The following is a 23,901-nucleotide window of genomic DNA, read 5'->3' on the forward strand; positions in this document are numbered from 1 at the left end:
ATTGACAGGCTAGACTCCACCCCTCTACTCTCTAGTCTCGGACTGACAGCAGATTATGTAACTACCACACTCTGGAAATCTCCACTGTGTGCTATCTAGTCCATCCCGTAAAAGTTCTACTTTCCACCAGACGTTTGACATCCTCCAGTAAGATGTTAGCAGTGCATGGAAAACACTGCCTTCCCTACAGTATCCAATCAGATGTGCATCATGTCCTTCGGGGCCCCATTTCTAATTGCCCCCTTCCCGGCAGGAAAGGCGTTCGATGCAGCCCTCACTTCTTCCTAAGCCTGGAGGCATCCTGAATGCCCATAGCTCTAGCAACTGTCTCTTCAAGGCATCTTACTCTGAAACACTGCAAAAGTTCCCCAAAAGTCTAGCCATCACCCAGTTCCAAAACCATGTCCACAAGTTAGGTGGTTCTTAGAGCAGCAGCCGGCTTCTCTGACCCAACCCGGTTCCTGGGTGCTGCTGCTGTAGCAGAAATACCATCTTCAACCATAGGCCAGCTCGCTCACCGACTCCCTTGACTAGGCTCCATGCTTTTGGCGTGAGGATCACAGGAAAGATGCTATGTCCTTCTCAGCTGGCACGGACTGTCGGCCCCACGTATGGGTGTTGTCCATGGGGCTCACCCAGCGAAGATGTTGTCTGCCTGTTCCCGCTACTACACAGTCACTGTAATGAGTAATTGTCTTCTTCTAGTTGGAAGACGCTTGGAGACTGCAGATGCTCTGCTCCTTATCAAAGTCTCTTCCTCGCTCGTGCATCCATGATGATGCCTAGCTGAGATACATACATTTTTTGGTTTTATTGCTCATTGCTGCTGAGAACATCTCCAGCAGACCATGCGGCAGCTCAGCTGCCCCTGTGTTTGCACTTCAGTGACGTGATTCTATCCCCCTTTCCTGAGTCGGCTCTCCCCACTTAGCGTAAACCCTCCCCCACCCCCAGCATCCTGTCTCATCTTTCTAGATGCTGTGGTCCGTTTGGCCCCGTAGAAGTGGTTCTCAGAAGACCCCATGCTCAAATCCTGCCTGAGATTGCCAAGTGGGCTATTGCCAACTCTTGACTCCACTGCCTAAGCCTGCTGGCCCTGTGTAGGTCTGTCTGAGCCAAATGGGAGTAAACTCTCTCTCTTGTCTCTTTGTGGCCCACAGCCAGTCCCACCGAGCCAAGGTCCTCACCATCCCCACCCCCTAGCCCCACGGAGCCCGAGAAGAACTCCCAGGAGCCCCTGAGCCTGTCCCTGGAGAGCAGCAAGGAGAACCAGCAGCCGGAGGGCCGCTCTAGCTCCTCACTGGCTGGGAAGACATCCTTGGGCAGCACTGGCGGCATCCAGGAGATTGTGGCCATGTCCCCCGAACTGGACACATACTCCATCACAAAGCGGGTTAAGGAGGTCCTCACGGACAACAACCTAGGTACGGACAGACGTCGGGCTCCGCCACGCCACTTCCCACCTGCCGGCTCCAGGAGCACCAGTGCAGCATCTGAATCTAACCAGAATCCTGGGGTAGCAAAGAAAGGGGAAGGGGCATACCGGAGGTGGCCCCAAGTCTGAGATGATTTCCAGCCCTCTGCCTAGCTTTCAGGTTTTCCTTGGGAGGGGTGGGGCTTAGAGAGCCCCAGTGACCAAAGTTTCCCCTAGGTTCCCCCTGGGTGCTAAGGGCCTTTCCCTGCTTGGAGTCCACACTCCTCTGAGCCTGGAGCGCAGGGGGTAGTAGCCCAACAGCCCCAATGCCTCACCATTTAAAACCATGAAACTGTGTGACTGAGGCAGTCGGGTACTGCAGTAGGGGAGGTGGTGGTGGCCGTCAACAGGTAAAATCTACTCCCCGTTTCCCAACCACACGCCATCGTTTTTAAGTGGCTTTCATACCTTCCGAATACATACAAGAACACTTACACACCTGACCTTTTCCCCTTCATAAACAGAAAGGCAGCCTGGTAGTACAGTGGGTAGGCACTTGTCCCGCTAGCAGAGAGATCTTCGATTCAGACCCACCAGCTACAGCACCAGAGAAAGACGTAGCTGTCTGCTCCCATGAAGAGCCCCAGGCTTGGAAACCCTATGGGGGCAGTTCTACTCTGCCCTACAGGGTCTATCGCTGCAAGTCGGATCCGCCTGGCGAGGGTGGGTTTAGTTCATTAAACAGGGGTCCTCAAACTTTTTAAACGGGGCCAGTTCACTGTCCCTCAGACATGCTGGAGGGCCGGACTATAGTTTAAAAAAAAACTATGAACAAATTCCTATGCACACTGCACATATCTTATTTTGAAGTCAAAAAACAATTGGGGCAAAAACACCTGGCGGGCCGGATAAATGTCCTCAGCGGGTCGTATGTGGCCCGCGGGCCGTAGTTTGAGACTGTCTAGGTTAATAGAAGGATGTGCACACACTCGTTGCAACTCGGACGTCCTGCCATGGTGGGAGGGAGGCTCACCTTCCTCAGCTTCCTGGCTGCTCCAGGATATGGATGCACTTCAGCTTTGGGCTCAGCTGAGGGGCCTGCTGGCTGTCCCCGATTCCCCACTGTCTTCCTCTGTGGCCCTGGGCCAGCACACTGGGGCCGAGGGAATGGGCAGGTACACTGTACTGGGCTCTGCCCCATTACCCTCCATTCAGGTGAGACCCAGGCATACACCTGACCTCTAGACAGTTTCTACAGCTTCTGTTCTTGTGCCCCCAGAGGGAAGAACCTCTTAGAGTAAACACGTGTTTTGGGGGGTGGTATTCTGACTTGCCCCAAAAAACAGCTCTTATGCACACAGGTCTCCTTCAGAGTCACATGGGACCCAGTTCCTCCTGTCTCTGGCCTTCTCTCTGGGTTAGCAGGGACGAGACCCAGGGGCTTCTGGGGTGACTCTGCCAGCCCGGGATAATAGGCTGCCTGCCTCCCCTGTCCCCAGGGCAGCGGCTTTTCGGAGAGAGTATTCTGGGCCTGACCCAGGGCTCTGTGTCTGACCTGCTGTCCCGGCCCAAACCCTGGCATAAGCTGAGCCTGAAGGGCCGGGAGCCCTTCGTCCGCATGCAGCTGTGGCTCAATGACCCGAACAACGTGGACAAGCTACGGGACATGAAGAAGCTGGAGAAGAAGGGTGAGCCTGGGCAGGGGTGGCCCCCAGCACTGGGCATCTGGCCTCCCATTTGCCCACTGGAAGCAAATCCAATTTAAGCATTCAACTCTGGGCCCCAGGGATCCGTGCTGAGCCCTGGTGTCTTTTCCTCCTGCCCCCAAAGGCTGTTCTAGGATCGGGTGGCACTCCTGATGGTCCGAGGGTCCTGTGATGGCAGCCAGTTCTGGGTGCCCCTGCAGGGGGCACCCTGCACACATACTGCATGTGTTCACAGCAGTCCCACTACAGTGGCAGGCCAGGCAGGGCCAGCGGCCCAGCAGAGGAATGCCCCGGAAGATGGGGGATGAGCTGAAGGCAGAAAGGACAAGATTATGGGGATGGGCCCCAGTTTGGCCCTGGGTATGGGGTTCTAAGAGGAGTTGGGTGATGAGGGGCTCAGCCCCTGTGACCACACCCACCTGCCTTGGGGCCCCTGCTCCCCTGGGGACCCAAATGGGTGCAACCCTGGGCCTCTGGTCAGAGGGTCCCACTCAGATTGGCCCATCCTTACACCCCCACCCCAGCCTACCTGAAGCGCAGGTATGGCCTCATCAGCGCCGGCTCCGACAGTGAGTCCCCAGCCACACGCTCCGAGTGCCCCAGTCCCTGCCTGCAGCCCCAGGACCTGAGCCTCCTGCAGATCAAGAAGCCACGAGTGGTGCTGGCGCCCGAGGAGAAGGAGGCGCTGCGGAAGGCCTACCAGCTGGAGCCCTACCCCTCCCAGCAGACCATCGAGCTCCTCTCCTTCCAGCTCAACCTCAAGACCAACACCGTCATCAACTGGTTCCACAACTACAGGTGGGGGCCGGGCAGGGCGGGGGGGGCCCGCGGGCAGGCCGCTTCAGAGTACCCTCAGCAGGCAACTGGCTCTGTGGGGCTTCTCATGGCTGTGCTCGGAGGATTTGTTGGGCCAGCGTTTTCACTACCTGGAATATAGTGAGTGGTAGGTATGGATGCCATTCCTGTTATTTCTGTCTCACCCAGTGTGCCATGTTTCTGCCTCTAAGAAGGTATGGGTGACAGTGTTGGGGGCCCAGACCTCACTACCCACAGAGCTCGAGGTTAAAATTCCCAGGGCACCCTCTCAGGTGCCCGCACCTTGGGGAATGAGCCCGATTCCTCCGCCATGGATGCCCCACCCATTCCCCCTCCTTCCTTTCCCTGCTCTGGCAGGAAGTTCATCGAGGGGTGGGGTAGGAAAGTGGGCAAGTGGTTCCTGAGGGGTCCGCTGAAGGCCACTGGGAGTCAGAATTGCCTTTCACCTCTCCAACCTTCCTGGGTTATTCGGCAAACAGTTAAGAGGGTCCAACCCATTCAATCTTTCCTGCTCTGGAATGTAATCCAAGAGCCTCATCTTCCCTGACAGCAGGAAGGTCACTGAAGGGGCAGGAGAATGAGTACTGGTGGAATTCAGCTTTATCCTTGTGTGTCACAGTGACCGGGCCAGTTGCTTCCTTTGGCCTCAGTGTCCCATTCTAGGCTGATGTTGAAAGCCGTGGAGACTTGCAGCCACATGAATCTGATTGTGACTTAGAGCAATGTTCGCGGACGGTGCTGTGCAGGAGAAATAGGAGACACTGAGGTCATGGACCCTTTTTTCCCCAGTCGCCACCTTAAAAAAAGTAAAAAGGAACAGAGCAGTAAACTGTCATGTACACATCTCAAACACTGTCCTTTAAGTATAGGATTAATAGAAAAACTTACCAATGGCACATGATTTGGGGCAAGTTCAAAGCCTACCAAATACAGTGTATTTTACTCTTACAATACAAATCAGTGTGGTTTACAATTGTTTCACGTTCGCACGAGCTGAGTGGCCAGTGGTTCCTGTACTGGATAGATCGTGAGCTTTGGGACCCAAGGGTCTCGGGTTCAAATCCCAGCTCAGCCACTTCCTGCCTGTTTGTTCTGTGTGTTGGGGTTGTTGAGAGGTCTTGCCCAAGAAGATACATGGAGTAAGCAGGTAGAGAGCCCCCTCCACCTGGGGTGGGGGAGTCTGTGGGCAGAGCCAGGGCCTGCAGGGACCCTGCACCACCGCAGGCTCACGCCTGTCTCTGCCCCAGGTCCCGAATGCGCAGGGAGATGTTGGTGGAGGGGACCCAGGATGAGCCAGACCTCGACCCAAGCGGGGGCTCCGGTGTTCCGCCGCCAGGCCACTCCCACGCAGACCCCACCCCAGAGACCCCTCCCTCCGAAGCTGAGGACCAGAAGCCCACAGTGAAGGAACTGGAGCTTCGGGAAAGCTCGGAAGGAAGCGCCACGCCCCTGACCGCCCAGGACAAGGCCCAAGTGCAGATCAAGCAGGAGCAGACAGAGGAGGACGCGGAGGAAGGGGACGGCAGCCAGTCCCAGGACTTAGGGGAGCCTGACAAGGGCCAGGAGCCCCCCAAAGAGGAGCATCCCAGCCCTTCAGACAGCGATGAACTCCTAAAGGCGGCCCCGGAGCCCCTCCTCCCGGGCGGGGCTAGCACAGACTGCCCCTCCGCGCCTGCTCCCCAGGAGAACCCTGGCCGGGAGCAGCTGCACCCAGACCCGCTCAGCTTTAAGTCGGCCTCGGAGTCCTCACGCTGCAGCCTGGAGGTGTCCCTGAACTCGCCCTCGGCCGCCTCCTCCCCGGGCCTCATGATGTCCGTGTCGCCCGTCCCCTCCTCCTCAGCGCCCATCTCTCCCTCCCCAACCGGAGCCCCCCCTGCCAAAGTGCCGAGTGCCAGCCCCAGTGCCGACACAGCCGGGGCCTTGCACCCCAGCGCCAAGGTGAACCCCAATTTGCAGCGGCGGCACGAGAAGATGGCCAACCTGAACAGCATCATCTACCGGCTGGAGAGGGCCGCCAATCGCGAGGAAGCCCTGGAGTGGGAGTTCTGAAGGGCCGGGTGGGGGAGGGGAAAGATCCTCGGGACCACCCTCCGTTCTCGCTCATCCTCTCAGAGAGGATGGGGCCAAGCTCAAACATCACACTGCGGACAGCGAAGTGATTCCGTTTACGTGCTTTGGTTGTCACCCACGTTTGACAAGGTTACGAGGGAGTGGATGGGGCAGATGCCACTGCCTCTGCTTTTTGGCACCGCCCCCTCCCCCCCGCACCCAGGTGCACCTGGGACCCAGCCCCTCCTCCCAACCCTGACCTGTCTGCGGGAATGGAGGCACATTGGCGGCCCATTTTCACCTGAAAGCTCCAAACTCTTTTAGAAAAAAAATAAATATTTATAGACCTCTTTTAGATATTTTAATAAAGGATCCTTTGGAATTTATTCCCAGCCGATGCTGTTTTGATATTACAGAGAGTTATAAAATCAGGATGCTGTCACAACTGTTGCGAAGTATACACTGAAGTTGTGTTGTTTTTGCCACTAGATGAGATTAAAAGAAGACAATTATTCAAAGCCATCACGGGACACTCTTAAGACTGACCAAAATTTAGATAACCTTTGAACCACGGATTGCCCGCCCCGACCCCCCACCTTGTCTGTGAGACACAGTGCATTGCTACTGCCCTTCCGGAAACCGCGCGGAAAAGAAAATAGTCCGAAAGACTCTAAACGAAGACCCTGGTGCGTAGGGGGCGTGCTTCATTGTGGGGTCTGCTTTGCTACCTTGGTAACACAGAACGCCCCGTGCCCCTGTCACTGCTGTAGACATGTGGACTGTGGGCTCCGCCACGAGACAGACGTGGCATGGTCCAGAACAAACTGCGTACACACCCTCCAGTTAAACCCACCCCCACGGGAATCAGAGGCTCGGGTGTACCAGAGCAAGCCTGTGGCCGCTGTTCCCGTCTTGTGCTGCAGGAAAGTGGCAGCGCTGGACATCACACTGGACAGCCTGGACCACCAGGGCTAAGCAGGTAAACTGCCCAGATGAGGGACCCGACTCCCTTTCTTTCTCACGGTTGCATCTCACAAGCTGGCCCAGCTGCTGCTACTGCTGCTGCTGCTCTGGACACGAACAGGACTCAGAGTCCATGTGGAACCAAGTGAAGCCAAGTTCACGGCACACCCACCACCACCACCCCTCCAACCCCGATTTCTTGCTTTCCAAGGCACGTTTGGCAGCACAGGTCCGGCGACCCCATTTCAGAGTTAAACTCCCCTCCTCCTGGGCACCCTTCTGAAAGCTTCCCCAACCCCTATCCCTGGCTGCGAAGCTCTTGGTTCTTTCTTTTTCTTCGTCAAATGTTCCTCCCTGGGAATGGCTGCGCTGGGCGATGCCCAGCCTAAGCCCGAAGGACAAGCAGGAGGTGACCAAAAATCAATCGGTAGCGTTCCAGTGTGCAGGCAGGAGAGAGATGGTGGACAGGGGCGGGGTTGGGGGGTCTCCACGCAGCAAGCAAACCCAATAAAACCAGAAAGTGGTGGGGGAGGGGGGCAGATGAGGACCACTACAGAAAGGGCTGAAGCTTTCACCCCAGTCAGCCCCCAGGCAAACCCTGTCGGAGACCCGCCCTTTCCACCTCCCAGGCTATGCATTGAAGAGTTTTCCACTCGCTACGTTTTTATCCAGATGAAGGTATTTTTATATTTTGACAATAGGAAAATCCGTGACCAATGTTCATGGAATACTCAAATCTGGAACAAAAGGACCGTCTCCTTCCGGTCACCACAGCCCTGTCGCACTCAGGACAAGCGTGGGGGACACACCACTTTTTACTGTTGACACTCTCCCAGCGTTGAAACCCAGGCTTCCAGGTGGACTGGAGTCTTGGGGAGCTCAGACTGGCTTTAGTGTGATAGGGCTTGATGAAGCACTTAGTGTCCAGCCTTTGAACCCGGGAATCCTGTTGTACTGAAAGCAGACAGACCTGCGAACGGGGGTAAAATGAAATCCACAAAACCGTTTCTATGAGAGATTGATGAACTTTGTTTAAGCTTTTAAAAAAAAAAGGAACAAGTTCTGTAAACCAGTGGATAAACACAGAATTGTATAATAATGTTTGGGTGTCTGACTTGCTTTGTTGGGGAGTTGGGTTGCAGACTGGTGGGTTGGGGGCAGATATTTTTCATTGGTTTACCCACATCACATGAAATCCCAACTATTGTAAATCACAAGATGTGGCCACTTGGACAGAGTCCTTATTCTCATGGGATCACAGCTAGCCCAGGAGCAGCCGCCCCCCTTAAGAAGGCCACAACCTCCTAACCAGCTGAGGCCTCGCCTATGCCACCTGCCTGGCCCCTGTAGACATCTGCGTGGGCTGGTCAGCATGGGGTTCCAGCAGAGGACAGTGGGAAGATTGGAACTCATTCTTCCCCGGATGCAGTAGGCTCTGGGGCCTGGCACGAAGGAGCCAGGATTGTCCCTGCCCCCAAATCTGTGGCCATAGGCCAGGCCCCTACTATTCACTCACCAGCTTGCTAGTTACAGATGGTTGAGGCCCCCACTTGCTGATGGAACCAAGTCAGGGGGGCTTCCTATGACCTGCACCACTTTCCCAGGTGCGTGACCCAGCCCCTTGTTTCCTCCCCTAGAAAACAGCCCCAGGACAGCAGCCAGCCCACAGGGCATTTGGAAGGGCGGGGCCATATGTGCCCACAACCAGGGCTCCATGACTGTGCTCTCAGAAACAACCGGCTTCTCTCAGCTGACACTGGTGAGTCTGTGCGTCTGGCTGCAGCAAGCTCAGGCGTCACTCACCCTGAGCCATGGCCATAGGGAGCTCCCAGGCAGACTTTCCCATTCTGTCTGGAAACTTCCTGCCATAGGACCTAAACCAGCCCTTGCCTCCTCTGGGTCAGGATGACAGATGCCTCTGAGCCTGCAGGACAGGCCCTGGGAACCTAGGCCCCCACCGATCCTGAGGTAGTAACTGGGTGACATTCCAGGGGGTCTGGCCTTTCCTGAAGGAGACCTGGGGCTGCAGTGGTTAAACACTTAGCTACTAACTGCATGGCTGGCAGTTCGAACCCACTGGTGGTTCTCTAGGACAAAGAAGAGGCAGACTGCTTCTGTCAGACCATAGCCTCAGAAGCCCTGTGATGCAGCGCTGCTCAGTTCTGCGGGTCGCTCTGAGTGGGTACTTGGGGTGTTCCTTTTCAGGGTGTCCTAGTTACACTGTAGATTAAGCGTTGGGCTGTTAACCACCAGGCCAGTAACCCACCAGACCATGTGTGAAAGCTGGGACGTTCTTCTCCCCTAGAGACTTCCAGCCTCAGAGACCCAAAAGGGCAGTCTGACTCTGCCCTCCAGAGTCACTGCAAGTCAGAATAGACTTGGTGGCAGTGAGTTTGGTTTTGGGTTTTGATGGGGCCACCAGCTCCACTGCCTCAAGAATGATGACCAGCCCTCACCTGCTTTTCACGCTGACAGGCCGTGGCCACTGGGGCAGGGTTACTGTCCACTGCCAAGGAACCAGGCGTCCCTGCCGGTTGCCAGTGCTGCTAAAGTCACCCTGCCAAGCCCTAGAGTGATGGAGACTGGTGGGGACCACCACCTAGAGGAGCCAGCTGAGTGACCTTGACCAAGGGGACTCTACCTCAGGACTGCCAGGCAATCCCCCAAGGAGCTCACCTTGAACTCAGTCTAGTCTAGGCTTGAATCTCCACTGTTGGTGATGGCATGTCCCTTCAGTGAGGCTCAGTTTCCTTGTCTGTAAACTGGACATGATCTACATCCTATTTACCTGTGTGTCCCACCCATCGAGTCTTCAGTTTATCATTGAGCCCCCAATTAACAATTCCCAAGATTCTGGTTGGCTCAGCTTCTGTGTTATTTGTTATTTACTCCTATTAAAACAACAACAACTTGTATGGATTGTTACAAGAGCTGTAAGAGCCCCAATGAAATGATTTTTAAATAAATTTTAAAAAATAACTCAGTACTGTCGATCCTCTAGGACAGGGCAGAACTGCCCCCTGTGGGTTTCCAAGACTGTAGTGCTCTGTGGTAGTTGAAGGCCTCATCTTCCTGCCATTACTCCCAAACTTTAGTGACTGCAGACAATTATTATTAATTATTATTTTAAATCACCTTATTGGGGGCTCATACAACTCTTATCACAATCCATACATCCATTGTGTCAAGCACAATTGTACATTTGTTCCTATCATCATTCTCAAAACATTTTCTTTCTACTTGAGCCCTTGGTATTAATTTCTCATATTTTCCCCTCCCTCCCCCACAAATGATTATTATTATTAGGGAGTCCATATAGGGCCTCTGTAAGTCAACATTGACACACAATGGCAGTGAGTTATTTTGTTTGTTTGCTTGTTTTAGATCGCTCCTCAGGAGAAAGGTGAGACTGTCCGCTTCTATAAAGATTTATAACCTCAGAAACCCACGGGGCCAGTTCTCCTCTGTCCTACTTGGTTGCTATGTCAAATAGACTTGAGGGCGGTGTGTGAGTTTGGTTTCTAGTTAGCGACACAAATGGTTAAGCACTGAATTACTAGCTGAGAGGCTGGAGGTTCAAATCTACCCATGTGCCTGGGAGCCATGTCTGGTGATCATTCCCCCAAAGTCACCACCCTGAAAACTCTTTGGCGTTCTACTGTCTGTACACCGGTTCCCCACAAATGGGAGCTGACTCTTGGCAGCTTAGAGCAACAGCACTGTCCCTCTCTCCATCTCGGCGGGGGAGGAATCGGGGAGTGGCTTAAGTGTGCACTTCTGGCTCCAGAACCTCTCTGAAGGTGACAGCCGATGCTGTCGGCCAAGGCTGCAATCATGTGAAGGCTGTCTTCCAGGACGCTCACTCACACGGCTGGCAAGTCAAGCCTGGCTATTCGCTGTGGACTTCAGCTCTTCCCCTAGTGGACTGCACACAGCTGCTGGGGCATCCATGCAATTTGGCGGCTGACACCCACCTCCTGCCCCATCCCTAGTGGAGGCAAAAACGACAGTATCTTTTATGACCTAGATTCAGAAGTCACAGAGTTACTTCCATAGCATTCCATGGGTCATTTAGGTCTACCATGATTGAGCACGGGAGGGGAGTGGACAAGAGGCATGCTTACCACTGGTGGCTGTCTTGGCTCCTAGCTATCATACTACCAAACCCATGAGAATGAAATAAGCCTTCTGTAGGCCAAACTCCAAAACCAGCCTCATTGCCATTGGGTGGATTCCGACTCACAACGACATACAGAGCAGACCCTCCCCCATGGGTGCTCTGTGCGTTTCCTACTCTGCTCACAGTGCCATGTCCTGGGTCCTCCCCTGACCTAAACCAATCCCAGTGTCTTCATGTTGACCCCCTCTGAGAGACCCTTTGTGGTGGGGCAGAACCGTCCCATATGGTTTCCAAGGCTGCCAATCTTTTTGGAAGCAAACTGCACATCTTTCTCCCAGGCAGTGGCTGGTGGGTTTGAAACACCAACCTTTCAGTGACCAGCCAAGCACTTAACCACGGCACCCACCCTGGTTCCTTTTCATCCCAACCTAATGACCCGGAATCCCTGGAGCCAGAATCCAGTCATTTTCATTTTTTATTGTTATTTTATTATTAATTACTTTATTAGGGGGCTCTTACAAATCTTGTAACAATCCATCATCCAGTTGTATTAAGCACACTTGTACATATGTTGCCATCAACGTTTCCAAAACATGTTCTCTTTACTTGAGCCCTTGGTATCAGCTCCTCTTTTTCCTCTCCCTCCCCCACCTTCCCACACTCGTGAATCCTTGATGAATGATATATTATTATTTCATGTCTTACACTGTCCGTTGTCTCCCTTCACCCACATTCCTGTTATCCATCCCCCTGGGGGGGTGGGCTATATAGCCCACCTATATAAAAATTTTTAATTTTTCAAATGAAACATGCGGGTGATTCCCATGCAAACATACATCTCAGAAAATGGGACAGAATTCATTTCATTTTGGGAAAGGAGCTGGAACGCCACGGGTGCTGTCGCCGTCACGTATCGCAATCTCTTAAAGAGATTAGGGGATCCAGAGGGATCCTGTGAAACCCAATGGCAGGAAGTCCCACCGGTCAGGCTTCGGGTGGGAGCTGCAGAGTCCGGCTTGATCTGTTCAGTCCGGTCTTTCTCCCAGGTTTGCTTGCTTGGCTCTCTCACACCATAGCCACCTCAAAATGGCCACTGAGTCACTGAGCCCCTAATTCCCAGGACTCTGGTTGGCTCAGCTTTTGTCAGGAAACCAACTCTAGTCCAAGTCGCTGCCTTTGGAGAGGGGACACGTGGGCTGAGACAGGGCAGAGGAGGCTGGTCGGACGTGAGGGGACATGTTGGCGAGGCTGACTAACCTCCTCAGCCGCCACACGGGAGAAGCATCGACAGAAGGGTCCTGTCCCTGGACAATGAGAGGGTGCCTCTAGCCAGAGCTTTCAAAACTTGTGCCTGCCAGGACCCCCTGTACCTGAACGGCCAAGCTGCTGCTGTGGAGAGAGGCAGGTCAAAAGGGGCACCTGTTCTTCCAATTTTTGTTCCCGGTCTCATCTCCCTAGGGGTGCTGTAGCTCAGATACCACAGGGAGTGACTTCAAAGGACAGGCATTGATGGCCCCATCATTTGGGAGGCTAGAAGTCCGAAGGTTAGCTCAACACTGTGGGAGTTAGATAATGCTTCCCTGGTATCCGCCCCACGTGTGTGTGTGTGTGTGTGTGTGTGTGTGTTGTAATCATTGTAACTCAGACGTGATTAGGACCCACCCTCCCAAAGTGATCACAACCACAGGTACTTCAAATCAAGACTCACTGCCATCGATTCTGACTCAGCGTACCTGCTAAGACAGGGTAGAACTACTCTTGTGAGCTTCTGAGACTGTGAACTCTTTATGGGGATGGTACGTCTCCACTTTCTCCTTCAGAGCCTCTGGGGGATTCAAAGTGCTGACCTGGTGGCTAGCAGCCCATGTGTAACCAGGCTCCTTACCCCAGGTACAGGGACCAGGATTTCAGTGCCCATATTTCAGAGGAGTTTCACCCATACTCACTGCCACTGCGACCCTCCAGGACAGGACAGAGCCCTCCTTGTGAGTTTCTGAGACTGAAACTCCCTGTGGGAGTAGGAAGCCCGGCCTTCCCTGTGGATTGCAGCCCACTGCATACTCACTGTGCTTTCCCTTGAGGAAAGATGGATGGTTTCCAGGGGAGGCTGAGAAGCAGCAGCCCCTCTCCTCCCTCAGAGGCTCCTTCTCTCACCCTAGCCTGCACCCACTGAGCCAACAGCAGCCCTGCAGCTAATGACCCTGGGGCAGCCTCTCTGGGTAGAAGGACCAAAGGTTACCCATTAGAAAGTCACAGAAAAGTCCACTCAACGCTTTAAACAGGGCCTTTTATGACCTCAGATAACAAGAGGCAGAGCAGGCTCCTGAGTTGGTTGATTCCGAAGCTCAAGGACATTTTCAAGTGTGTGCTGAACTCAGTGTGGGAGGGTTTCCTGAGGGACCTACCCACCCACGATGGCCACCACAGCTCCAGAGTCCCTCGCCACTCCCTTCACAGAACAAAGGGGCTACGTCTTCCATCTCATTGGCCACGGTCTTGCAGCCGTACTTTAGAGCACACGAGAGGAGAGCCTGCTTTGCTGGCTGAAGTTTAGCCGGCCCCTGCAAGGCAAATGGGGGCCCCAGCTGATGGAATCTGACTCGCTGCTAGGGGTAGATGGGTGTTGGGCAGCCAAACCCATCACCTCTGTTCCACAGGACCCCTGAGGGTCTCGCCCCAACTTCCCTACGCCCCGTGGCTTCTGTGGATATGCCTTACACCCAGACAGCTATCCCCAGGACTGACTGGGTGAAGACAAAGATTCTCTACCTCGTTACCCTGCACCCTGTGTCCTAAACTCCACCCCGTTCTCAACCTGTGGGTCTCGACCCCTTTGGGGGGGTCAAACAACCCTTTCACAGGGATCGCCTGATTCATCGCAGTAGCAAATGACAGTGATGAAGTAGCAACAAAAATAATTTTCTGGTTGGGGTTCCCCACCACATGAGGAACTGCATGAAAGGGTGGTGGCATGAGGAAGGTGAACCAGTTTGGGGGGTACACCACACTTTGGTATGGGCCACCTCTCCCTGCCCCATCTACAGCCCCCACCCACTGACAAGTTACCTTGATTGGCACATCTCAGCCCCAAGAGGTCTGCCACCTGCGAGGTGGCCCTTTCTCCCTTTGAAAACTTTTTTTTGTGTGTGATTGGATTGAACATTCACAGGGTAAATCGGTTTCACACTGAGTAATTTATATACACTTTCACGTGGTCCATCACACACCCCACAAGGTACCAGCGTCCTCCCCGTTCCTGCGCTGTTTCCCATTTCCACGTGTCCTTCTTTCTGCTCTCTTCCTAATTCCTGAGGGCAGGCCCGGCCCAAATGCCGCTCCTTTGTGCTCGCAGGGTTTGATTGCTAAGGGTTACCAGCCGCCAAGGTTCAGCAGGTAAGTCTCTTGTTTGGCTGAATTTGAGCCACAGGGTGAGTTCAGTTCCGGGCTTGAAGAGTGTCCAAAGGCCATCATCTCAAGTGTCCCACTGTCTCGATTCAGCCAGGGATCCCGATTTTGAGTTTGGCTCCACCTGTTTCTCCACTCAACCCGGGACTCTATCCTAAGGCACCACGTCATTCTGGCCACTAAGGTTGTTTGGACGAATGGTTGTCATGCACCTTTGGCTTTTGTCCTTCTTCTTTGCTCTGCATGGGGAGAAACCAATCGCTGGTCTCTAGTGAGTCACTCACAAGCTTTTAAGAGCCCAGTGACGTCAACTCACCAAAGCTGGATGGACAGCATTGCTTTTATGGACTCTTCTACCAACTGGACCTGGTGTCCCTGAGACTCTCCTCTCTCTAGATTCACGGGCACAGTGCCGTTCCATTTGCCTTCCTGCCCGTCAGGCTTGCATGTCCATGCATCCATCTGCAGTGCTCCCCCACACCCCTTCTCTCCCCCGCTCTTTGGGCTGTGGGGACTGAGGTCGCTCACGAGGGCTACCAGCCATGCTCTGTCTCAGCCTGTGTGGAGAGCCATGTACTTCCCCCAGCCCCACCTGCTGCCAGGGCGCTGCCAGGAGAAGTGGTGGGGATTACTCAGCGCACAATGGGCTCTCACGAGAGGAATTTGCAGGGTTTTCCATTTGTTCTCTAGCCTGAGACGAGACGGATGGTTGCTCTGTCTGAGCCACAGTTTCCTGAACGTGCTTGATTTTTCCAGGCTGACAAGGGTTGCTTGTGACCCAAGCTCAGAGCCTGTCACGCTGGATGATCCTGAGCCAGCCCCTCCTGGGAGTCCCATTAGCCCAAGGAAGAAACTCCGAGTCAGCTCTGGCAGGAACATAGCAGCTGAGTGGGTCTATCTCGCTGACACTTAAAGCAGGAAAAACTCAAGTGCAGGCTCACTCATGCGCTCTGAATTTGAGTTGCTGCCAGAATTCTCACCACCGCCCCAAGGTAGCCACCCCAAATCATCTCTGATCTAATGTCCCCCCAGACTCTCAGGCCTTCTGTCCTCATTTGACTGAAAACCCCTCCCCACCCCACCTGAAAAGGCAAGGTGCCAACTCTATATCCACTTACACCTCGCAGAAGGCTCTCTCCTTTTACCACCCCATCCCTGCCCTGACACTTCCTAGCTGTGGGGCATGAGCAGATTTTTCAACTGCTCCAAGGCTCGGTTTTGTCATCTGTAAAGTGTGGCTGAGCCCTGCCCTACGCACAATGTGCGGGAATGTGCCCACCCTGGGAGCTATTCTGAAAGCACTGGGCTGGGCCCTTGCTGGGCTGCTCCTGGTTCTGCAATGCAAACCAAGTGGAGACTGTGATGGGGGTAGAGAGAAAATGACACAATGGCCACTCTTGACGAACCTGTTTATTTCAGCCCTTCAGCCACCCCCATCCAACCTGTGCTTTAGGGTGGCGCGAGCATACTGTGCCCCTGCTGAGACCAGGGCCAACATACTGTCAGTTTGTAAACCAGGACTGGGGCTCTGCCTCACGCTCAGGCCAGAGCAGAGGATTCTGAGAAGGAAGGATTCAGAAACGTACCGAGACCCTGGAAGTCAAGTTAGGCCAGGATTCCTCCTGAGGCCATTCTGGGTCTGTGAGCCAGGCTTTCTGCCCCGTCTCCTGGAGGCAGCACCCACCACCCCCATGGATAGCAGGGACCAAGAAGAGTGAAACAAGAAATAAAAACACCTTAAATGTCTTAAAAATCAACTTAAAACTACAGACCCGCCCACTGAACCAGCAGTGAGCAAGTGAAGCTTTGATGGTGGACACATCTGTGCCCCCCGCCCCCCTGCCCTCCACACCAGGGTCTCCAGAGAGCACAGGAAGGAGGCCCTGAAACTGCCTCTGGAGCAGTCAAGGTTAGAGTGGTGTCCTCAGAGGGTCCTGGAGTGGGACCCTGAGGACTGTAAACATGACTCAGCAGGAGGGCCAGGGCACCCCAACCCCAGATCTCCTTGGCCAAGTGGGCACTGTGGTGAGAGCAGAGCGGTCAAACCCGTCAGCCGCTGGGCCTCAGTCTCCCCATCAGAAACAAGGGATGGGGGGCTGTCTGTGGGCCCTGACCTGGCTGTGACCGAGGCGCGAGAGAGTTCTAGAAGCCATATAGGCTTTTGGTGCCTGTTTCCACGACTGGGTCAGCACCTGGGCCTTTCCTGGCAGTGAAATTAGCCTCAGCTGCTGCTCCCTGGATGAACCTGTCAGTAAGCCCTGGGGAGCCAACTCAGGCTACAGCCGCCCAGACTGCCCAGCTGGGTCGGGAGGAAGTGGGCCAGCTCCCTGGGAGGCCCCGCCCCAGGCTGAGCAGAAGAGGAACGTGACTGAAGGGGTCATCAGGAAAGGTGTGGGAGGTTCCATGGGGACACAGGCATGGCCTGCCAGGTACACCTACTCAGGCCAAGGGGGACATGGGGGTGGGGAGGGATCTGGGCAAAGTCCAGACTACGCTCCATTCCAGGCCAGGAGTCTGGGCACAAGGCCATCTCAACTTTACGTTCACAAACCAAAACCTGGGCCTGCCCACGGCTGAGGCCTCTTTTGGCACTCCTTCAGCGCCCGCTGCTGCTGCAGAAGCCAGGCCAACTTCTGGGTTGGGGCCGGAACCAGAAGAGGTCAGGCGCCTCCAGGGTCAGGGCGGACCAGCCCCATTCTCCTAATCAAGCTCCAGGTCAGCCAGGTAGTCACCAACAATGAGCCTTTGCTGGGTAATCGGGGCCAGGTAGCCTGGCACCCTTGGAGGCCCTCCGCCAGCCCCTCAGCCACGTGGGATCTCATGCCCAGCCTGGCTTCTCTTCAGATCCGACCCCCATGGGCCCCTTTTAGCCACGCCACGCGCCCTCCCAATCCAGCACTTTTCTCAGAGTCCAGTCTGCTGGGCCATCTCCGCGCTGGCCTTGACATCGTCCCCTGGGGGGACCAGCCCCGCGGTCTCTCAGGGCTGGGCCCGGTTGCGGAGCCACTGACTCCGCAGCGCCTGGACCTCCTGGCCGTACCACTCGTGCAGCTGCGCGAAGGAGGCCCGGTCCAGGGGCTCCCTGGGCGCCGAGGGCCGCCGGCGGGGCGGCAGCGGCGGGGGCCCCGGGCGCGCGTCCGGGCCCGCAGGCAGCTCAGCGCTCCAGACGGCGCAGCCGTTCTCCCTGGGCAGGAGCGCGCGGGGCCGGCGGGGCGCGGGCGGGCAGCCCCCCGCGCGCATGGCGGCCAGCTGCTGCTCCAGCTCGCGCACCACGAGGCGCAGGTAGTCGAAGCTGGCGCGGGACAGCGCCTTCACCCAGCCCTCGAGCGCGGCCTGGCTCTCGGCGGCGAGCACGTAGGTGCGCGCCCGCGCGCCCGCGAAGCGCACGGCGAAGGCGAACTCCTCGGCGGCGTCGGCCAGCTCCACGGTGCAGCCCTCCAGCACGATGACGCCCACCGGCTCGCGGCTGCCGGGCTCCTCGAAGTAGAACAGCATGTTGCCGCGCAGCACGAACCAGCGCCGGTGGTAGGTGGCGTGCCGCCCGCCCTTCTTGTACAGGAAGCCCGCGTTGTCGGCCGGCGCGTCGCACGTGGCGTAGAAGGCCAGGCTGCGCTCGTTCAGTTTCATGGCGGCGCCTGCGGGGAACGGGGGCTGCCCCCCACCCCCCACCGCCCCCGAGCCTTGATGCACGTGGCCTCCGCGCGCGGCGACCTCCCAGCCACCCTGCTGGGCCACACAGATGAGGAAACCCAGGCTCAGGGGCAAGCTCACGCTGCTCCCAAGGCGCAGGGTGGGGACTCGAACCCGGGCTGGGACCTGGCCTCCTTCCAGAGTAAGCAGGGCGGAGACTTGAGCCCAGGCCTCCTTTCAGGAGCCTGCTGCTTCCATTATCCCCAGGCCAGCCCTCTGGCCTCATCACCACTAACCGCTCCCAGCTGGACTGAGTCTGCACCTTGTTTTTTTTTCCTTTCTTTTTACCTTTAATTTTAATAGTTGGGTTTCGTTTTGTTGTTGTTTTATTGTATTTTTTTCTAACCTGCCACTTCGCTCTGGTTTGCCGGAAACACGTCAGAAGTTTATAGGAACATCATTCATCCATCGAGGATGTATCAAGCACCTACTGTGTGCCAGGCGCTGCTTTAGGTAGGCCTTGGGGACACGGCAGTGCACATGCCCCCAGCCCTCATGGGGAGGTCTCACTCACTAGTGGCAGGGACAGGGGAGACAGACCACCCACAAGGAACACGTTGACAAATGAAATGCAAGTCTGTCAGAAAGCCTTACGTGTCATCGAGGCAAAAATTGGGCAGGGAACGAGATGGGGCGTGTTGGGGGGGGGGAGTGAAGACATTGGTAATTTTAACAGGGTGGCCAGGAGGGGCCCCCGTGAGATGGTGATCCTGAACTGAGACTTAAGGAAGGGAAGGAGGTAGCCTCAAAGGCAGAGAAGACCAGGCCGAGGGAGCAGGGTGGGAAGGCCCACAGACAGAGCAGCCAGAAGCCAAGAGGAAGGGGGGAGAGAGCCGGAGATGTGGGAGTTAGGCTGAGAAGTGATGAGGTCACCCACTTAAGGGTGGAGGGCCCAGGGTTGGGCCTGACTGACAGGATAGGATGGGTCAGCCTGTGCCCATAGAACTTGGAGGTTGTAACTTTACACACTTGGTCATTTCTTCATATCCTCACCCCCCACCAGGTAGGACGTCTCAGGAGGTGACACATGGGTCCCTCTGGGGACTTCCTTGGCCATTCCCAGGACCCACACGTGTTTCCATTTTAGAACTTCCCCCTGTGCAGGGCAGCCCAGTGAGAAAACTCCTTGGTATGCAGTAGGTCTACTCTATGCATGGTTATTCCCCAGCTGGGTGGTACCTTCCTCAAGACCAGGAGGAATGAGGTCTGGCTGGTGGCCCTCCTGAGAGATGGCCCCAGTTGAGCCAGGCTGCCTGACCCAGGGCGGAGGGGCAACTGGGACCAATCAAAGGTTCTATTTCCTCACTACCTCACCTCATCCACCTGTCCTGAGACTGACCTGTCCCCGTCCAGCAAGGGTGCTCACGGGGTCTAGTCTCTGCGTGGCCACTCTGAGCCTCAGTTTCCTCTCATGCAAAGTGGGACTGATGCATCCCACACCCCACCCCACCCCAACCCCTCCAACCAGTTGCTCACAGGGACCTCCCACCCCACCTTCCCCAAAGCCCTCCTACCTCTCAGACCACTTTACGTCTCCGCCCTCTGCTCCTCTTCAGTCTCTGCCCCCTCCTCTCTGGGTTCAAATCTCAGCTCGGCAGCCTCTGGGCTAGGTGACGCTGGGCAAGTTGTTAGCCAATCTGGGCCTGGGTCTCTGCATCTGTGAAGCAGACGAACCAGACCAAAGCCAGGCTTGCAGTGCAGCCGTGTCAGGACTGTGGAAGGTATGAGTGTGCTGTCGGCCCCACTCAGCAGTGGGAAGTGTCGCTCCTCCCCCCCCCCCCCCAGCTCTCTTGCTGCAGCAAACGGCCCTTGGCCTCCTCCTCACCCCACACTTGGTCACTCATCAAGTCCCCAGGTGGCTCCCCATTCTGGGCCCATCACTGCTGGTCTGGAGAACTGCAGGAGCCTCTGCCTAGCCTCCCTAGCCTCCCCACAGGCTCCCTCCCTGCCCATGGCTCCCCAGTACCATAGGGTGAGGTCTGATGTCTGCGAGATCCTCCAGCCTCACTTGGGATCTGGACTTTTTGCGGGGGAAGTGGGGCTCTGGCCTTTACTGAGGTGGTTTCCATCCTCTGAGAGCCTCCTCCAGGAAGCCTCCCCTGACTTCCCAGACTGGTTAGGTACTGTCTCTGGGCTCCCACAGTCCCCTGGGTGCTCTGCTTGCCTGAACAATCACCCTGACTTGTTCCCACATGGGCCTCCATGCAGGCTGCAAGTTCCAGGAAGCAGGGGCTGGTCCTATCCAGGCTAAAGTGCTCAATCCACTTCCCACATTCCCACAGGGGCTTCACAAAGAAGCCGAGCCTCAAGTCCCTAATGAAGCAGGGACATACCCACTGGGTGATGAGGTCCCACGGGGCTCAGGAGCCAGAAGGAGATGGGGCTCAGAGCAGGGTCAAGGAGGAGAGGCACTGGCACAGGCCAGAGACGTGGCCAGAATGGGCAGAGGGGGTTGTTGATGGTCTACCACTCCAGGGTCAGCAGTGAGTCTCGACAGCCTTCTGGATCAGTGCTTCGATCTCACTGCTGCACGCCACTCTGAATGCTAAGGGCCCACAGAACCACAGGTCCTGTGCTCTCAACCTCGGGTTCCCCATTCTGCTCAGTGTGGAATTTAGGACTCACCACAGCCTCCTAGCCTTTCCCCCTTGGCTCCCCTTCTAGCCACATGGGCCCCCCTCAGGTCTCAAACACCCCAGATGTACCTACCGTACTTCAGAGCCTTCCCCGGCCCTCCCCACCACTTCCCATCTTCCGATCTCAGGGCAGCCATCACCCCAGCCCCAAATTACCTGGGTGGTTGTGTGGGCCTGCTCCAGGAGGGTAGGCAGCCTTTGAATCGCAGTGCCTGGCACATAGTAGTTGCTCAAATACCTGTTGAATGCATCAAACAATACCTCCTTACTCTTTGTTTCTTTTTTTTAACTTCTATTTTTATTTTTTACATTATTTTATTGGAGGCTCATGCACCTCTTATCACAATCCATACATCCATCCATTGTGTCACGCACATTTGTACATATGTTGCCCTAATCATTCTCAAAACATTTTCTACTTGAGCCCTTGGTATCAGCTTATTTCCCGCCTCCCCCACCCTCCCTCATGAACCTTTGATAATTAAAAAAAAATTTTTTTTTCCATGCAAGGAGTTACCTTCTTAAATGTCTCGACAGTCCATGAGAGGTGGGGAGCGGAGTCCCTCAATGAATCGATATTGAAACTGAGGCCCAGAGAGATTACGTAACTCGCCCAAAGTCACAACGCTGGGCCCACCGCCCCTTGCTCTGGAAGAAGGCGGAGCTTCCAGTGGAGCATCCCCCAGTCAGCACCCTCTCAATCTCCCAGATGGGGCAGTTTGGCTCAAGGTCAGTGCCATAGACAGGGACCAGCTCTGCCCATGGTCTGTGCCTCCTCCAGCCCCAGGGCAGGAAGCTGCTGGGACCTGCATGGGTTCTAGCCTCTTCCTCGCCCAGATGCTATTAGGGAGGGCTGCCCAGCTTATCTCCCTGCTGTTTCCCAAGAAGCTCCAGTCTGCTGCTGATTCAACAGCCCTAGCCAGGCAGGAAGCTGGAAGGGGTCAGCTGCCAAGGCCAAGTCCCTGCCTCCACCACCTCCATGCTAGAAGACCTTGGCCATGTCCCCTTCACCCTCCTGAGCCTTGGTCTCCTCATCTGTCCAACAACGGGCTGTGGCAGGGACGGGCTGCCCAGCAGGCAAGGTAAGCATGGGCTTTCTTTGGCAATCTTACTAATCTGTAGTGAATGGTTTGGTAGTTGTTCCACCCCCCGAGGTTTTTTGATGTGGTGACACACATGAAACTGTTCACCACAGATTAGTAAGTGAGCACAAGTGAGCCCATGCTCACCTGGCTTACTGGGCAGTTCCGTGTCCCTGGCGGGCACTCTTGGTGTGAAAAGCAGCTCCACTTCCATAGTGAGGGCTGTGGGGCCTGCCAGCCAGGGTGAGAAGCAGGCTCTTCGATGTGGTGTAAAGATGTGGCATTGTCCCCTACAGATTAATGGTAAGCACAAGTGAGCCGGAGTTGACTCTGCTCACTGGGTTATCCCATGCAGGGCTATGACAACGGCCAGACAGGTTTGTCTTTGTGAGTGGGAACCATCGTCCCCACCTGCCCGGCAGTCTGAAAGGCAAATCATCACCCCCTGGTCTATCGCCTGGGATTATGGGGAAACTGAGGCACGACATTCAGGGGGGAAGGGCTCAAGGAATGTCCTGTCTTGGGTTCAGTCCAGCCACATCCCACCCCTGTCTCCCTAAGGGGCCAGTGGGTGGAGCAGGAAGGTGTGGCAGGCACAGGCTGAAAAAAAAACATGCTGAAAACCCATAGGCAGCCTGACACACACACACACACACCCCCTCAACTGCTGGAGCCAGTGACCGAGACCCCAAGAGCGCTGTCTGGGGCTCTGGCAGGCCCAGTGCCCATCGCAGACTGGGTCTCCCTCCGTGCTGGCCAGCGCCGCCCCTGCCCTCTGCCCTTTGTGTGGGAGATCTGGAGCTCTTTCGCATGGATGGTCAACTGCAGAATGGGGGGGTACCCGGCGAGGGCTTGCTGTCAGTGATCGTCCGCCCCCCCCCATAAGCAAGGTCCCTTGGTGGTCCGGGGACAAGTCTACCCCGGCAGCGGGGGCCCCTCCTGGGGACGTTACCACTGGAGTGGAATCGCAAACGGACGGTCCCCTGTAGAGGGTTCTCCCGGCGGTGGCCGCGGACCCAGGCCCGTGGCGGCCCGATCCCGACCCTGGGCCAGGTGCCCGCAGTGGTCCCGCCGCGGGCCCGGCCTTACCTCGCTGGCTGCGCAGGCCTACAGTGGCGGCAGGTGTGGGCCGGGGGGCGGCACGGCCATGGCCCAGGACCCGCTCCGCGGCGGGGACGGCGGCGGCGCTTTGTCTCCCGGCGGCCAAGCAGGCGCAGCCGCGGGAGAGCGATCCCGGACGGAAGCAGGCGGGGCAGCTGGACCGTCCGCGGCCCTCGGGCTGGCCCCTTTAACCCTTCCCAGCCCGCTCGTGCAGGCCCCGCCCCCGCGTTTGTTTTGCTCCTGGATTGGGCCCTTCAAGGTCGCTACGCCCCGGGATTCGCCTCGCTCCTTCGGGCCCGCTTCCAAAGCCGCTCTTAAAGGGACCGAGACCGATTTCCGAGGATCCCGTGCTCTGCCCAGGGAACCTTTGATTCAAAGTCCCAAAGTATCCACAGCAAGGTCAGACCGACCCACGCAAGGTCATGAGTTCGAAGCCACCAACCGCTCCCCAGGAGAAAGATGGGCTTTCTCTTCCGAACATCAAGAGTTAGAGGCTCTGACACCCCCAGGGGCAATTCTCCCCTGTGCTGCAGGGTTGCTCTGAGTCCCAGGGCACTCGCTAGCAGGGGGTGGCCTTGAGGAGTTGCCAGATTTAGCATTAGTGAACTCAATTTAATTACAAAAATACCTGCGCCTGAAATAGGAATTTGTAAAAAACAAATTTGGAGCATCCCGACAAAGCCCATCCAAGGCTGTCTTGGTCAGCCTACCGGGCAGGCCAGATGAAAAGCTTGTCTTTTGTAGTTTGGGAGACTCCGGTTGAGTTCCCCCGTCCCTAAACCAGTGTGAATGAACCTTAGGGACAATGGTGCGTGCAGTCTGACCAGCCATCCCACGGCATGTTGCTGTTGGGTGAAACACCGACGGGCTGCCCCATCCTCACAAGTGTTCCTGTGCCTGCGCCCATCCATGGAGGCCC

The 23,901-nt window shown here is 56.0% G+C and overlaps 2 protein-coding genes across 4 annotated transcripts in view; one reads left to right on the forward strand and one right to left on the reverse strand.

Annotated features, from left to right (window-relative positions):
- Positions 1-7,395, forward strand: part of CUX2 (cut like homeobox 2) — an 89,707-nt gene extending 82,312 nt beyond the window's left edge. The window contains exons 17-20 of the mRNA XM_075533892.1: positions 1,161-1,424; positions 2,914-3,102; positions 3,645-3,918; positions 5,184-7,395. Coding sequence (XP_075390007.1) covers positions 1,161-1,424; positions 2,914-3,102; positions 3,645-3,918; positions 5,184-5,985 — 1,529 coding nt within the window. The 3' untranslated portion in view covers positions 5,986-7,395. The remainder of the gene's footprint in view (positions 1-1,160; positions 1,425-2,913; positions 3,103-3,644; positions 3,919-5,183) is intronic.
- Positions 7,396-15,871: 8,476 nt separating this feature from the next.
- On the reverse strand, positions 15,872-23,160 carry PHETA1 (PH domain containing endocytic trafficking adaptor 1). 3 transcript variants are annotated; one of them, XM_075534335.1, is made up of 4 exons: positions 22,971-23,160; positions 20,956-21,037; positions 19,687-19,820; positions 15,872-18,124 (listed from the first exon to the last, which is right to left on the reverse strand). In XM_075534335.1, exon 4 carries the CDS (start codon positions 18,098-18,100, stop codon positions 17,453-17,455), a length of 648 nt encoding a protein of 215 aa, XP_075390450.1. In that variant the 5' UTR covers positions 18,101-18,124; positions 19,687-19,820; positions 20,956-21,037; positions 22,971-23,160; the 3' UTR covers positions 15,872-17,452. The 3 variants fall into 3 exon arrangements, with proteins under 3 accessions (XP_075390450.1, XP_075390451.1, XP_075390449.1); XM_075534336.1 differs by having other exon boundaries at positions 15,872-18,108; positions 19,678-19,820; XM_075534334.1 differs by having other exon boundaries at positions 19,678-19,820.
- Positions 23,161-23,901: the final 741 nt, after the last annotated feature.

Source organism: Tenrec ecaudatus, chromosome 16 (genome assembly GCF_050624435.1).
Source record: "Tenrec ecaudatus isolate mTenEca1 chromosome 16, mTenEca1.hap1, whole genome shotgun sequence".
NCBI classification, from domain to species: domain Eukaryota; kingdom Metazoa; phylum Chordata; class Mammalia; order Afrosoricida; family Tenrecidae; genus Tenrec; species Tenrec ecaudatus.